General features: G+C 34.2%; 1 protein-coding gene across 2 annotated transcripts in view; it reads left to right on the forward strand.

Moving 5' to 3' along the window:
* The window catches only part of LOC111425263 (zwei Ig domain protein zig-8-like), a 175,884-nt gene extending 158,560 nt beyond the window's left edge, over nt 1-17,324 (forward strand). The window contains exons 3-6 of one of the 2 annotated variants that reach the window (XM_071197688.1): nt 9,291-9,501; nt 13,490-13,677; nt 14,092-14,218; nt 17,213-17,324. In XM_071197688.1, the coding sequence (XP_071053789.1) occupies nt 9,291-9,501; nt 13,490-13,677; nt 14,092-14,218; nt 17,213-17,322 (636 nt within the window). In that variant the 3' untranslated portion in view covers nt 17,323-17,324. The remainder of the gene's footprint in view (nt 1-9,290; nt 9,502-13,489; nt 13,678-14,091; nt 14,219-17,212) is intronic. The other variant, XM_071197689.1, reaches the window with a different exon arrangement.
* The last annotated feature ends 341 nt before the right edge of the window (nt 17,325-17,665 follow it).

Raw genomic sequence — 17,665 nt, forward strand, 5'->3', positions numbered from 1 at the left:
TTATAAACGTTCACCCTTCCATTGTTTTCTCTCATACTACACATATGCAGAAAATTAATTCTCATAGCGGGATACCATGCCAATAATACAAAACACCGTGCAATGTTGTTATGAACGGAAATAACAAGCGACAGAAAAATGTTAAAATAAGCAAATACTTTCATGATGATTTTATTTTTTTTTAAGTGTAGGTTCTTTTAACCGCTTGGTTTTATTAGACCTCCAAGAAGAACGTATCACCCTAAAAGCCACGAAGGATTTGGGTTCTCCGGGTTGCCAAGAGCGTATCGATAATAATTCTTCGACCACCCTACCTCGGTTAGAACTCCCAGTAGATAGAAGATAGGTCGTATGCCGGCCGATACGCCATTCTCCAGCGGCTATCCATCATAAAAAGTTTTATGTGGGTCAAGACGGACCTGCCGGGAAATTAAAATTTTGACATGTTTATTGCTTGTTTATCCGGGGTTTACTTATCGCCTCAAAATGATGATATATCGACGATGAAACAGCTGCCTCAAGTTTTTGCCGTTACAACGATAAATTTTAAATATGCAAGCTTATCTGGAAAACGCTTTTAATACATATGTTTCGACAATTTATTGGGCTATGTTAGGACACGCCCAAATATCTTACATTTAATGTCCCATTAACGTCGTCATAACAATGATATATTAACTCCGTTAGTGTATCTGTGGTGCAGTCTTGAAGATGACCTCCACGTTTAATTAACTTAATTACTATCGGCTCGTATAACCTTGATAATATAGTACACTATAAGTTTGACAAGATTTAACAAGAAATTTTATTTAACGCTCTTTCGGTGTTAGTCAAAGCACGTACGAAACGGTGTTTAAAATCGGATTAAAACTCCAAGATCCAATTTCGTCGTAGTGAATATACGGTTTGTGTTGAGAGGAGCACGCGTTAAACTTTCCAGCATTTTAGGAAAGTTGTAAGAGGGCGCGCTATCGCCGATTTTAGACGATCCAAGAACCAAGAGGACCCATCCTTTTGTTCGCATAAAACTTGAACCGATCCGCTCGGACTTGGCCCACGAATATTCGACGTCTCTTTTGTCTGGGAATCATAGCTGCCATCATCCATCTCGCAATTTATGACCGAGGGATGGGAAAAATGAAATATAGTGTCTTCGTTTGAGAACAACTCGAGCAAAGCGAAAGCGGGTCAAAAGCTTTGCTTGCTAGAAGTTCGAAACTAAGGCGCTCCGTGAGACGTAATGAGGAAAGCAAAAAGTTTCGCTGACACAAAATTTTGGAAATTGATTCCGTTTTATCTTGAAAAGGGTTTAAAATTAGCCCTTTTAAAGCAACCGAGTAAAGATTTTTATTTTCTTGGAAAGGTTTTAAAACTTTCTCCTGCAACGCACAAATTAGAACCAAGTAAGGGTTTGAACCCGGTCTTGAGACCACAAGATGTCCCGCACGGCAGTTTTATTTTGTCCTCGAGCTTTCCCACCTCATCCATAGTAAGTAGGTCACGTCGAAAAAGGTCTAGTGGTGCCGGTGTGACCGTAGATAGAATTCGCCTAGAATTAAAGTTTGTCGCTGAGGGAACGAGCCCTTTGTAAAACCGTCATCTGAATTCATCAGGGCGCCACGGTAATTTGCCAGTTGGAACTTCTGCGCATAATTGCTCTTTTAAGACTTCATTAGGCCTCATTGTTGCATTTGACCCACTGTGGCAACTTTAGATTTTTACTTCCTGCTTTTCAAAGCTACACGTTTTCCTTATACAAAGTAAGGTCTAAATAAAGCGTGATGACTAAACACACTAATTTCAGTTGACTTATCTTAAGTTGTACAAAATAATATGTTCGCAAATTAGACTCTATTCCATAACATTACTATTAAATACCTTAAGCTCAGAATTGAAAATGCTTTTTCGATTTGTCTATGGATACATTATTAGTGTACTTGGGGTTGCTATACCAATTCTGATGGTGAAGCAAATCACTTATTTAACACTACGACCTCTGACACCCCTGTTCACAATATTACAGGTTCATTGGATGTATTGGATTATGTTGCAGAATTTTTCAGAAGTGAGAATTCTAATTTTTTGATCGCCAAACTATGGTAAAATTAATTATAATGTTTTGAGTTTTGTTTAAAAAAACCATAAAAATCTATAATATGTGTATAAAAGAAGTTTGATATATTGTGTAGTGGTAATTGTAACGATAAAATATGATGGATGTATTGATCGATAGTAAGACGAATTATAGCGAACTCAGAAATAAAAATCCGCTGATGGATTAGATAAGCTCTAGGGATCTGGAAGTTTGTTTAAGGCGAGCTTCGAGCGTCCAAATTTGTAACTTCTCTCGGAACGGCCAACGAAGGTTCGAAATAGTCGAAAGTTCAGCGCTGTCATGTTTGAGGTAATTGAATCAAGGCCAGCCGTGCGTGAGTCGCTGGCGTTACGACGCCGACGCCTCGTGCAGATGCGGCGATTAAGAACGAAGGCCACCCTTTTAAATCACCAGAATACGTAAAAGGATTATCAAGTTTTGTTCACCTCTTTGGTGGTCCGCGCGAAACGAGGCGGTATTTTAAACGTTTAGTGGACGAAGTTTGAAGTTTTGCAAGCTACTTTCGTGCCGAATTGGCTCCAGGGGATCTGCACCAACACTCTACGGCCTCTTAAATTTAAATTTCTTGTTGTGAGTTATTGGCACTTTAAACATATTCTTTGGTTGGTATTCGGGGATTCGTTGACCATATGAATAGAAAACATTATTCAAATATGGAAAGTTGAAAATATTTCTTTAAAATATCCATGTATCATAAATAAAAGACGATTAATATTAATTAAAAGTTATAATTGATTAAATTTTCCACAATTCAAATACAGGATAATATTGAACGTAGTTTTGCATTTTGAACGTTCGAAATTGCTCACAAAAGGCTATGATTTCACATCCAGCGTTATTTATAATTATAAAATTTTAATTTACATAACTCAAACCGCCCAACGAGTGGTATTATGTACAAATTGAAATTAATTATGCAAAATATTGGTGCGGAGTGAATTAATTTCGATTTATACTGTGCTTGTTAATTAAAAAATATAAAAATAAGCCCCAATTAAATGAAACAAAAACTCGATTTTGCAATGAAGCCATTTAAAAGTCAGGAAATTAATAAGCAAAATGCATAGTAGTAATTACCCAAGATTCAGCATGCCTTTTCATTGAATTCAGTCGAGCTAAAAGGCGTCGCTACGGGTATTGCCTACCTAATAGGAGGTCCTTTTGTTTGCGCACAACGTTCATTTGACGTTCAAAGATCGAAATGTTCTCTCCCCGGACCTCCCTTAATTCACCGGCTCGACGCGTAGAACTCCTGCACCCATTTGTACTAATAACCTAATTACAGATTAATTACATACTTAACCCGTTTAGCGCGACGCCTGTTGGCCCAAGGGTGTAGTTTAAACGGTACAACGACTGTCGATCGAGAGAAAGCCGAATTTCTCACCCCCCGTTCCGGTTCCATTCCCGTAATTACTTTCATAACACAAAAGGCTCCGGTCCAAAATGAGATTTATTATTTTGGGTACTCTATTGTTAATATTTGCGACAAAATAATGTTAATTATTGTAATTGAAACCAAGAACGTTTTGGAAAAGAAACTTTAACACACAGTTAATTAAAATAATTAATAAATTTTTTTTATTATTCTAAAATTTCGTGAAAATCAATGATGGAAGGTGTTAGTAATAATTTAACATCGACCGTATTACTCCACCACCTGTGCCAAGGAACGACCTCGTCTTTCACGATGACGTAAAACGTAGTTCCATAACCCAGAAGCACCACACCTAGTAAAGCCATTACAAACGACTTAGTCCATAGTTCCGAAACGCCCATTTTCCTCGCTTCTATTACAAAATATTGCATCCCAAAAAGACACATTACAACTAAGCCCACAGTCACCGTAGTAAGAAGAACCGTTATAATTGCAGTCGACCGACAGTGATGTCTGTTAATTGGGTGTCGAAACCATAAACGTATACTTTCCCAGAAACCGTAACGTGGCGTACGAGTCGAATTGAATTGGTACATACAGATTTCACAATAAGTTCGACCCGCTTGATTTAACCATTTCTCCAAACATGATAAGTGGACGTACGCCAAGCTTCCTTTGCAATTACAAGGGGAAATTAGGAGTTCTTGTTTGGAAAACGTTTGACATATCCGGCACACCATCGAACAGGAAGATAAACTCGAACTGATCGGTGTGGCTAAATCTTGTAAGAGGTTTCTTGAGGATAAGTGGTCCAGCGAGCTTTGATCGGTTAAAGTTGAAGTGGAAAATCCATTTTCCGTCGACATAGTTCGTGCTTAAATCAAAAGTTTTGGCATTTACATTGTTTAAAATTAACGACACTGTCACAATTGAACGTTAACCGACACTAATTTTTATTTAAACGTCAGTCACACAAATTTTTGTAATTACAGAACGATTGGTTACATTCAAGCATTATCAAAATGTGTAGTAACGATACGTTTTATGATTTCATGTCCTTAATTGCAAAAAGAATTTAAATGTTAATATAATATTTGTGTAAAATATGGTAAACTCAGGTAAAATGTCTAAATGATTTTATTCGAAAGTATATTTCTAGTAAGCATATATATAGTATTTTCACATGTCAAAGATGCAAGTTGTCGCCACCAGATGGCTTGTTTTTGATTTAAATACCTTTAATTCCCTTCTAATTAATTCGTTTCTCATGTTTTTTTTTTGATTATTGGATTTCAAACCAATCGTATGGTACTGCAGAATGGGGATAATTAGATAGCATAAAATAGCGCACTTTCTGCCATTTTCGGACCAAAATGTTGAAAGCTGTGGTAAATTTAGTTATTACCCAAGAAATTGCGAAGTGTACTAATTCAGAAGATAAATGTATAAAGAAACCAGCAAAGAAATGTAATCATTGATGAAATTCTTACAATTTGTAAATTGCTTATTCATGCTGAAGTTTATGTAACAGTATCCAGTTACAAGGTCCATATTTTGCTTTGAAGAAATCCTAATATTTAACAAATTTGATGCAATGAAAATTTTAAATACAAGATATATCCGACTTACTACCTATAGTACCTGTATTATGCTAGTAGGATAAATAGAATTAATCCTCTAGATTGGGAGCAGATGATATTTAGTGTTTATTCCGAATTATGGCAATTCACGATTAAGCCTATTAAGGTCTACCTACCTTTGTGCAATTCATGGAAACTGTCAAAATTTTAGAAAAAATATTCAGAATTAACATTTGGTTAATCTAAAATACAATCCAATTGACATATGTCTTGAAGAAGACTTAGACGTGTGCTATCAGGGAAAGGATTAGTTATCGTGCAAAAAATAGCACGATAGTTGACACCGATCAATAATCATCAAGTTTGAATCCAGTTAAACATGTGGACTTCTGAATAAAATGTATTCTGAGAACTATTAGCATCGTTAGCCTTTGACACGACACACAGCAACAGGCAAAGATTTTAATGATTAGTTCTGAGTGCTCTCTACAGTAACAGGTAATTCTCACCTTACAATCTTTTTTTCATTCACACACGTGACATATTATGTATATTCTTGTAGATCCTATCCTAAGGATTTTCTAAAATAAGCCCAGAATTACAAAATGAAGATTGGGAAGATAGTCGTTGTAAAAATGATTGTTTCTGTTACAGCGTATTATTGAGAGTCCCTTTAGTAAACGAAGAGAATTTCTGCTCCATAAACACTAGAGTGGATTTCGTCGAGGAGGAGGTCATTGGTCTACTTTTGACTCTAATCTACTCAGCTGTCTATCTAACATGACATTTCCAGTTCAGTCTGCCATCAAGGTGGAGACCAATATATTTTGTTCATTCTGCTTGAGAAATCATTAACGTGGGCCGTTTTCAAACTGTTAAGCTATATTTACCAATCCCTAGCCTATTTATAAATTTTGTTAACTCCTACTTGAAGTTTTTCCTTAATTGTCATTTGAGTTGAACCTTTTACCATAATAGCTGTGTCATCAGCCGAATGTCCCAAGTAGAGCAACTTAAGCTGGATTTATATTTATATGACGTGTTGTGTCGTGATGTGCTCTGACGTAATGGTTAGTGTTCACATTTATATGTTGTGTTCTGATGCACTCTGGCGATATTTTGAATCAATACAATCGTAGGATTCAGAGAGTTCATACGTGGGTCTATAATGTTTCCCATGAATCTTCTGATTCAAATTATGAAGACGATATTCATTTAATGGTACTGGCAACTCTTCTAAAAAAAGAAAAAGAGAAGATATTGGGTTCATCCAGTGAGCAGAAAGAGAGAGGCTAAAGACGAATTTCATGGCCTGGTTAAAGAGCTTGAGAGCGATGCTGATAATGTTAAATGTAATTAAATTTAATATCGAAAGAAAGAAGAAACGCAAATCTGACAAGTCATAAGAGAGGTGTACACTTGTCTGATCTGTCGTTATGCGTCACTTCCCATTCCACTGCTCTGACGGACATCGGGATCACTGATGATGCAACACAACAGAAGGCACCACAACACATTGTGACACACAAACATAAATCTCACCATAGTAAATGTATTCAACCGATACCGTTCTGACATGTCACAACACGACACGTCAGACAAATATAAATCCGGCTTTATGAAATCGAAATAACTACAATATATAGTGAACAAAGGAGTGGTTCTAAGACACTGCCTTCATGCCTTGTGGAACTCATGTGATAGTAGTTGATATTAGTTCCACGGCAGCTTTTTGTCCAAATGGTAAACAAGTTCCTGTTGTCCAGGGAAATTGCAGGAGTTCCAAAATGGAAGGCTGGTATATAGATGAGTAGTTTAAGACGTTTTACAGTAATCTTTAAAACAATTTTAAAGTGATAGAAAACGGCGAGTTTACCTATAGATAAGGTTTCTTAAGCATAATTATCGGTCTGTCTTAAAACATTACAGAACATGCTTCAGTCTCAAGCAGGAACTAAAAAATTATGTCACCATGAAATTTCATCAATCTTAATACCAATTAGCAGCAAATTCATCACCATTAATAGTGAACATATGTAACTACGATTATCTTAAATAAAAAATCCCCTTCATTTTGCCAAAAAGAAGATAAATAAAGTATTTTACTCGTCCCTTGTACTTCTGAGTAATCTGTATCTACTTACATAGTTGTAATTAATTATAATTTTTATTAGTTACAATTAGGTAATTTCAATATATCATAATGGAAATTACAAAAACACAGGTTCCTTTATTTAGAAATAAATCATCATTGAACGTGACTTTAATTACGTTAAAACCCTTTTTGTTACACCCGGGAATTTATACAAACTTTTAGGGATACTGAGGTAGAATTCGGTGTTATTTTAAAGTATTTTTCATTTCCTGTCTAAACACCATTTTGTTGTGAAAGTCAATAACAATTAAGCAAGTTTCTGTTTGTTGTATCTTAAAGAAAACTATTGGATAAACTAAATTTTGTTTCAAAGAATTTTTTATTTCCTATTTTCCAATATCATGATTTAGGGTGGCAATATCTAGTTTATCAATAACTTTATTTAAGATGATTTTTTTTAATGTTTTATTTGAATCATAAACGTTAACCACAAAACTTACAGAATCAATACTTTAATATAACTTTAGTGGGACATTTATTAAGTTCAAACTTACATTAAAAAAAATAGAGCAACTTTTAAAATCTAAAGATAAATCACATTGAAATTTTGAAGGTGATCGTTGTCACCTGGGAAACGTGAACGTTTACGCTCGAGAAGCTAAATCATGGGGCACGTAATCCACCTCCGCATCTTCTTGGAGCTCGAGTACCAACTTTCGGTTCCCTCAATGTGACGGTTACCAACGGATTATCGCACCCTAGAGTGCTGATTGCGAATGCTACCGGGATCAGTTGTTGAACAGTAGTTCGCTCGACCGTGTGATGCGGCTCATTTGCCCAAACTTCCATCGAACGAGACGAGACTTGCGGTAACTTTGAATTTTCTATTTCGTGGAAGCGACCGTTTATTTTTCCCCCAACAGAATATTTTTGTCCTGCCACGCCCCTCTAAGCAGATTTCCGGAAGAGAATTAACTCGCGTCGCGTAATTAAGAGCACTTTCTCGTGTTAATTGCCCGGGACGGAAAGGTTTTCTCGTCGCCCTTCAGGGCCTATCCATAATTAGCAAGATATTTTAGCACGTTCTAATTTCTTTTTTCGTTAGGTTCTTTTTCTTTGTAAAAAATTATATTTAATTTATTTTCAGCTAAGTAGATGGGAAATTCATGGAATAACACTTCATTGTTTTAAATTAAAAGTAAAGTTCTGTTAGATGAAGCGAATCTTTTAATAGAAGGATTTTCCGAATGCGAAACAACCACGAACTGTTTCGAAATAGAGGCGAAACCGTGTACGAAATTCCGCGCGCGGATCAGTGAGTTATTGTGCGAACTCACTAGCGAAGCCAAACCGTAGCGCTAGAATTTGGCCGCTTTTCTCTCCGAATTTTCGGTACAGGATTAACTAAAGTGTAGCTCCACCGCGTCGGTTATGCGCTTTGAACAGATTGGATTCTACGTTCGGATGAGTTTATATCTACGAAACAAACATTGCATTATCAAACATAGTTGGATATAATTTTTCAAAACTCTATAATTAATGTTTAATTAATATTCCTTTATATCCATTGTAGAAGTAAAGGATTCAACAAATGTAGGTGAGTTACATTTTTCTGCGTTTATCGTAGAATATTATGAAGAACATTTTGGGCTGTTCAGAACTCTAAAGGATGAGGGCTCGTTTAATATAAGTGATTATACGGGCCCGTATTGCTTTTTGATGTGGTCGTGCGTCTCTTAAGCCGCACGCCCTACGAAATCAGTTTACGGTTAAGACGAGCGAGTGAAGCGCATAAAGACGTCTCGTGCTGAAAGTAATGTCCTGAAATTTCGGTATATTGCTTTTTAGGTGCTCCATTTTGTTCAGTTAACGACATTCGCCACAACCGCATTTCTAGCGCATGGTAAATGATTTAGTATGTATATATACACTCTATACGCGATTTCTTTATACTCATATCTATTTTAATCACAAAATAGAATGCGAATTTATACCTAAACAATGTGACACTTAAAACCATCGATTGTAATCAAAAATTTCTTCCTCTAAATTATAGTTAGCATAATAATCTCGATTACAATCTGGGTAACATTGTTGTGACGTTTATTATTTGGGTTTCAGGTATCTTGGATTCGGAAGAGGGATCTCCATATCTTAACGGCAGGCATTCTAACTTACACGTCGGACCAGAGGTTTCAAGTCATCCGACCCGATAAATCCGACAACTGGACGTTGCAGATTAAATTTCCCCAGATCCGAGACTCGGGCATTTACGAGTGTCAAGTTAACACCGAACCGAAGATGTCTTTGCCTTTCAGGCTAAACGTCGTAGGTGAGTACGTTACTGGAGAGCAGTGACACTTTGCAAAAAAAAGCTCACATGCTTTCAACCAGAACACGAAGTATACGGTACCAGTTCTCGAATGACAAAGCGTCTCACTCCCCGTTTTTCATACAAAGGAAAAAACTGTGGTACAGTGTTTTCGTTTGTGATACGAATATTCAATACACAACGTGCTCAACATGGAACAACCCTTTGAAATGTGACGGTAATATTTATTTCGTTTATTTGCTGTCCGACGAATCCTTTTATAAAACATTTCTTTGAGTCTAACTGTAAAAGATACGTTCGATATCTATTTGTTTAACCACCTCAATGAAATAAAGTAATATACATACTTAGGTAGTATGTGGAGGTTTCATTCTCTCTTTTTTCTACTCGTGTTCCCTCATCATCGAGTAAAATGGAAACGTCCAATTAAGGGAGTTCTAGTGTGACGACGACGACGACGACGACTACGACGACTTCACATTATTGCCGCCAGGAGTCGGCCGCCGGGGATTCGTTAAAATTGTAAAATCGTCGGGTAAATTTTCTCAAATTCTTCCACCCCGGGGCTCCCTTTGTCCCTCGTGTTTCAACCTTCCACTGAAGTGTCCCATCCCACCCCTTGTCAGTTATTTTTTTTCCTTTGCGTTTACGTCACGAACGTATCAGTTGGGAATTTAAATTTTTTGTTTGTTCGTTTTTAACTGTTTTTTTTTGCGTTACCCAAAGACTAGATATGGAAAACCTTCTTTATATTTATTGACATACTTGCTATCCAAAGTTTTTCCATAAATCTTCACCCCAGTTTGGTTTGAGTTGAGGTATTACTTCACAAAATAACCAAAAAGGGATGAATCAAACTATAAGAAATGTATTACATACAGAAGTGAAAAGATCTTAAATATCTCTTTAGTTAAAGGATTCAAAATTTCGGATTTTTTTTACAATACGCCAATCGAGAATTTGGTGCTCTTGTAAATGGTGAGTTTGTATAAATTGATGGATAACCTACACGTAGCGAGTCTTCGTTCGACTTTGAATCGAAAAGTTTTCACACCTTCACGAAGTTCACACAATTAGTTCACTAATAACAAAGCATTACAAATTACTAGACTGCTGCCTTTGATGTTCGATACCTTAATAAGCGTTCTATGAAATAAATAAAATTAAGTGGAATTTGTTAATGTGGTTTTGTAAAAATTACGCAACTACGTTTCTGCACTTTTGTTCATATTTGATTTTCAAACCAATTAAGCTATGAAGATTGCTATGAATTTGGAAAAGGCAAGATGTACTTCAGGAATTATTCTGTTAAAACCGGATACACATGTTGTATTTGTAACCAAAATGATGCTAAAGTTATTCAAGAATCTGTCTGAACCTAATTCTAACAATTGCTTTTATTTCGAATGCAACAAACCTTCAGGTATGGATGTTGTTGTTAGTGTTGAACAGATCTTGTAAACTTTTTATATGCTGTGTTATCTCCATTATCAACTCTCTTTTGCCATATATTTATTTTTGCACTGGTGGCTTGCAACGATAAGTTGAGGTAGTTTAAAACAAAGAATACAGTGACGAACAAAAGTCTACATACAACATTGAATTATGAGGTTTTTGTGAAACAAAATAAGATAATAGAAAATTTTTTTGCTTATGCACAAAAAAAAAACAAATCGCGTAATAAATAAATAATAAAAATTCAACAAAGAATGCAAAAACTAACACTACAAAAGACAACATACAATACACTTTATTCTAGTTAAAGAAATTAAGCAGAAGTTGCATAAAGTAGCTGGCATTGCATTTTCTGTTTTCTTAATTCAGTATATATGATCGTGGACTCAAAGGATGAGTTTTAATGTAGTTATTAGCTTCAAGCTTTCATCCAGAACTTTCTGTAAATCAAAACCGTACGTGTTTCCAAAGCCTCTCTGTGCATGCAACAATGAGTAGATATAACACTTGGGATAAAATGTTGAATTCTTTATTAATTCCCACCATACATTTTCTCCATCTGTGTTTATACCAACACATCTAAATCCTTTGAAATTCTTTTGCATAAATTTATTTACAACAATAAAATTTCCTCTCATGTTGCGTGACCAGATAAAGGTTGGCAAAATAAAAATAAGGCTGTTTGTGTAACGTGTACTTTCGGTTCATGAACAAGTCCACCTCGAAGAAATTTTCGTTGTCGTTAATCGATTCTAAGATTTTAAATTCCACCATGTTCAATGGTAAGATAGTATCCAGCTAGTGATCAATAATAAATACATCATTTCAAAACCTAATTTTCATGTATAGTTTTTTAAAGAGCTCGAGTAAATTAAGTCATTTCTGTAAGAACCACAAGATTTTATCTTAATAATATTAAAAAAAAATACTTTGCGGAAATGCAGTTTTTCCCCTTGGCAGTCTATTATTAACTCAACTGCGTGCTATATAAGGAGAATGATAAGCAAAGTTGTCGTGACAAATTCTATTACAACGTACTTTTTAAATAATCTGTACTCATTAAATGTCACTTTTATAAATAAATTAATCGTAAAAAATAATTTACACAAACAGTAACGTGTCGACATAATTCTATTTTTAAACCTTGTCAAATTCCTTTCAAACCTAATAAATGTCGTGATGGTATCTGGTCGCAACCCATTACAAACTGACGCTTTGTTCTTTTCGGTTTAAGTGGCCACGACAGTATACAATGTGATAAATGACTGAAAATACTTCATCGTTGTAACGGTTCCCGAGACAGGGTAATTATTTAAGCTTGATTTTATTAAATTTGTTTTCGCTCTATTATTTTTTGTCTACCTTGGCAACGACATGCAACGTTTCCATTACTGTTAAAAGCCGAGTTATGTTTCTGCCAAGTGAAGAAACAAAAATTAAAATAATGCGGCTATAAAGTTATAACTCAAAGTTGTAGGTTCAAACTGAGATTTAAACTGAAACTCACTCCCTTATTCTTTGCGAAACTAGGCTGCGGACGACTAGTACCAGAAATGGCCAATAAATAATTCTGCTTGACTAAATCATCTTCCAATCCATCCTGCGTCCGTCTAATGCAGCGCAGCACCTGGAAACTTCTCGTCGACCTGCCATAAAATCGATTTATGACCGCATTTGCTGGAATTTTCCCTGCAAAGCGACGTAAAGAAGTGGAATATTTTCTCGATACTACGTGACCCCACACAAATTCGGAGTACAGTAACGTGACGTTTTAGGGGCGTGTTCAAGTGAAAATTCGACCGGAGAAATTGTAATTTATGCACGTGATTCCGTTGAAACCGTTAAATCAGAGAATAATGCGCTCATCAGCGTGCACACAGTCGAATGGTACGCGAATAAATCTCGGGTAGGAAGTAACACGTGCAGATTAGCAACCAATCTACATTCGTAGCATATCATAGACCACGCTATCCTGCTCTCGATACCTATACCTTACCACCTTAATTTATGGTGAATTCCTTCGTACTGAGGCACGTCTATAAGGCCGTAACCATTGAGTTACAGCCTTTGTGGAATTTTATATTAGAGAGCATAACTTTGTTTACTAACGAATCCTACTTGAATACCAAAATATTTCAATAATAGAATACAGTATTTGCAAAAACGTAAACACTCAATTGAAATAAACATTCACTCATATATTCCATTACGTATTACGCAATTAATGTTTTATTGCCATCACGAAAAAAAATCCAATTTTTTCGTTTCTCCCATAAAAAGTCCCGCTTGTATTATTAATTCCCAAATCGGTTTATGATGTTTTGTAATTCCCGGATGAACCAAATATGAGGTTTTAACTCGTTTTACCATTATAATAAACACTAACCGTACTTCTGCGTTGATATTCATTTTACACACTTTAAATGATTGTAAACTCCCCCTATGGCTAAATGTAAATTGGTTTAGTAAACAAATTTACGCGTTTAATTTTACGTTTAAATCGAAAACAATTACAATTTCTAATTAATTTCAGAAGCAAAAGCCAGGATTTTGGGACCTAGTGATATTCATGTAAAATCTGGTAGCTCCATAACACTAACTTGCATCATTAAACAAGGACCGCATGATTTAGGAACGGTATTCTGGTACAGAGGCGCTGATATATTGGACGTATCACCTCATCCGAACGAATTAGCAGGAAACGATAGGATTACAATCCAGGTAAATACAGACTAGCTATCATTCGTTTGTTGTGCAAAATATTGTATTTATCGGTAAATATTTGTTATCTCAAAAAAGGAAAGCAATTAAAAACTCGTTTATTTGCTCGGAAAAGTAAAAATTCATCGGTTATAACTTTTATTAAAAACTAAAATTTTTCTGTAACAATACTACGTTACATAAAACAGTTTTCAGTGAATGAAGGAATTATATAAAATAAAACAGGTCAATGCAGCAAAGCAATAAAAATAAGGATGCACAAACTCAGTTTGGAATTACACAACTCTCATCAGGGGGTGAGATGAAGTGGTGTATTTGTGCTTTAGTCCCGTTTGCCACTGGGCAATATTTGCATACGACACCGTCGACTATGTAATAACATAAATAAAGCCGAAACGTCTCTCGTTGTTTTAGAACCACTGGACGGATGGTCTGACATCTCAATTGCACATTTCCAGTGCTACCATTGCTGACTCCGGAAACTATTCTTGCGTACCTACCATTGCTGCACCAACCAGTGTCGACGTTCATGTAATTAACGGTAAGGATAACAAATATAAGAGAAATAAAGAAATACTACATTAAAATTAAAAAATCATAAACCAGTAAATACTAATACTAAATTCTAATAGTTTATAATAGTTCTAGTTTATAATAGAGTAGTGAATTCATCTCTCTTTAACATTGTAGAACAATTATTGATTGCCCAAGAAATTTAATTGAAAGCAACAATAACTTGGTGCACATATTTGTAATCAATCTGAATCCTATGTTTTCAATAGAAATTATTGAGCCTAGTCATAAGTGCATTGTTATTCGATATTACACTTGTATTAGCTATTGTTATTAACTGTAATTGGTGTATATTACCCCCAAGCAGTATATTAATTGATATGGGAGAATTGAATTTAAACGGAAATTTTAGTGAGCCAGGTTGTTTAATATACATATATATTATATACCCATTTCGTGTTGAATTTTTCGAATCTCGAATTTATTAATTAATAATTTTTGACTTGAAAATGTTTTTCCAACAAGAGAATAGAAATGACAGGTTTATGAGGTAAACTTTTCTTTGTTTACCTCCTCTTTCACTGGAATAACGTTTTTGGACATCTTAATAACCATTTTCTGGTAAAAAAATAAATTTAAAACCGATCATGGAGAAGCTAACCGATGGTTAGCTTTCATTCTTGAGATATTCCCTTTTAAATCTATTAATATTGGTGTGTTCAGTAAAAACTAAGAATTTGGAGCTAAATATCTCACGAATGAAGATGGATACGCAGATAACTTATTCTTCTTTTTCGATTCAAAAACTATTTTTCTATAAGCCAAACTTCTATATTTTTTATTAAACATGATAATTAATAACCTCCATATCAACCAGCGAATAGAAACGTTAAATTACACGAGGTAGTCTTTTATTAATTCGCCTCCTTTTTCATTGGGATAATTTTTTTGAAAATCATATAAACCATTTTCTGGTAGAAAAATAAATTTCAAACCTATAATAAAGAGTACCATTTTATCCTGTTAGTTTTCATTCTTGAGATATTCCCTTTTAAATCTATTAATATTGGTGTTTTCACTAAAAACTAAGAATTTGGAGCTAAATATCTCACGAACGAAGATGGATACGCAGATAAGTTATTCTTCTTTTTCGATTCAAAAACCACTTTTCTATAAGCTTAACTTATATATTTTTTATTAAACATGATAATTATTAAACTCCATGCCAACAAGCGAATAGAAACATCAAATTACAGGATAGTCTTTCATTAATTTGCATCCCTTTTCGTTGGCATAATTTTTTGGAAAACTTGAAACCATTTTCTGGTAGAGAATTAAATGTATATAATAATAAAGAGTACTATTTTATCCTGTTAGCCTTCATTCTTGAGATATTCCCTTTTATATCTATTAATGTTGGGGTTTTATGTAAAAATTAAGAATTTCAAGCTAAATATCGAGATGGATACGCAAATAAGTTATTCTTCTTTTTCGATTCAAAAACCATTTTTCTATAAGCCTAACTTATATATTTTTTATTAAACATCATAATTAATAAGCTCTACACCATAAAGCGAATAGAAATGTTAAATTACACAAGGTAGTCTTTTATTAATTTTGATCCAGTTTCGTTGGGATAATTTTTTGAAAAACTTGAAAAGCATTTTCTTATAGAAAAATAAATTTCAAACCGATAATAAAGAGTACCATTTTATCCTGTTAGCTTTCATTCTTGAGATATTCCCTTTTAAATCTATCAATGTTGGGATTTAATGAAAAAACTAAGAATGTTAAGCTAAATATCTCAAGAACGAAGATAGATACGCAAATAAGTTATTCTTCTTTTTCGAGTCAAAAACCATTTTTCTATAAGAATAACATGCATATTTTGTTAAACATGATAATTAATAACAACTTAGTTATTAATGAACCTCAATTAACTTAATTCTCAGCCAAATCTCATGAATGCAGTAGATGGAAATTAAATTTTATTTATAAGAGTGTTTTGAAATAACCACGCTTTTTATTTACTATTGATTACAGTATTATTACAATATTTATAGATAAATGCCGTTTTAGTTATTTCATTTGTGACAATATTTTTTTAGTTATTTATCCATATTAATAAGTTTTTAAATCATTTTAATAAAGGTTTATTGAAAAAGTATAACATTTTCAAATCACCAAAAGATCTATTCAGTAACACTACAACAGGTTACTACATAGGATAAACCCATTGGATGATTCGGAACATGACCCATAAAGAGAGCTTTTACTCAATTTTTTCAGCCTTTCAGCGTTTTTACAGAGTTTTCAGGATTTCACAATAACGTTTTACCGGAAGCTAAAGTGCGTTATAAACAAAATTTTGATTATATCCTTCGTAGTCCATATTTTTTTATTAAATTACCACATGATGGATAAATTACATTTTATACTCCCTTTCATCAATGTTTTGAATGATATATCAGAAGTGGCTTCAATTTGAAATCCCTCTTTGCTTTTTCATTTTGTAAAAATGTTAAACTCATCGTCCAAAAACTTTTTCACGTTTTCAATTATTTTAAAAGTGGGTCATTGACGATTCGTTTTGGATGTCCGTACTATCAGTAGTTTGCCAATATTTTCTGATCTAAAATCTGATTTTTTAGGTGCACAGGCATTTATGTAATGCGTAGATATGTACCTCATTGTTGTTTTAGGAGCCTTTTTTCATTATAGCATCAAAGAAGATCTTACAGACCAAGAGATTTACTAATATTTAGTAATATTCCAAATCTTTGGTCGAAATGGCAAACTTATATTAAATCCCAAATTATTTAGCACGACACGATCTATCCCTTAATGTACGAAGATAAAGTTGCATTAATCCACGTTGATACATCAAGTTTAAATTACTCGGTTGCCTGTGTTTTCAGTAATAAGATATAAAGTAACATACACAATTAATTTGTATTTCAGAGACTTGATTTAAATACATATAAATCGGATACTCTGTTTCTGACATTTATTTTTGTTACAGAAGAGCACCCAGCGGCGATGCAGCACGGCAACAAGAATACAGCGTCTCTTTCACTCCATTGCACCCTTGTATATAGTATCACTGTCATGGTAATAAAATTCTTAAGATGAAATCTCTTGTAAATAAGACTTTTATTTTTCGAGACCGGGCGTTTTTCCTTCCTTTCCTCTATCATCAATTTTTTTATCCTACACTTCTTCATTCCCACATAGACACTGTTAACATGTTCGCCCAATTCTTCTCAGTTCTCCGTTTCTGAAATACGTCATACAATAAGATATTATTCGATCCATCCCTACATTAATAATATTGTAATTATTATTGATTATATCATGTAATATGTACGTAATAAGGAATTTTTGGTTTTTTATTGAATGTTATATATGAATAAAGAAGATAAAATAAATAAACTTTTTAGAAAAAAATTAAATGTGTTTTTTTTTGTTAAACAAT

This window comes from Onthophagus taurus, chromosome 7, assembly GCF_036711975.1.
Source record: "Onthophagus taurus isolate NC chromosome 7, IU_Otau_3.0, whole genome shotgun sequence".
Lineage (NCBI taxonomy): Eukaryota > Metazoa > Arthropoda > Insecta > Coleoptera > Scarabaeidae > Onthophagus > Onthophagus taurus.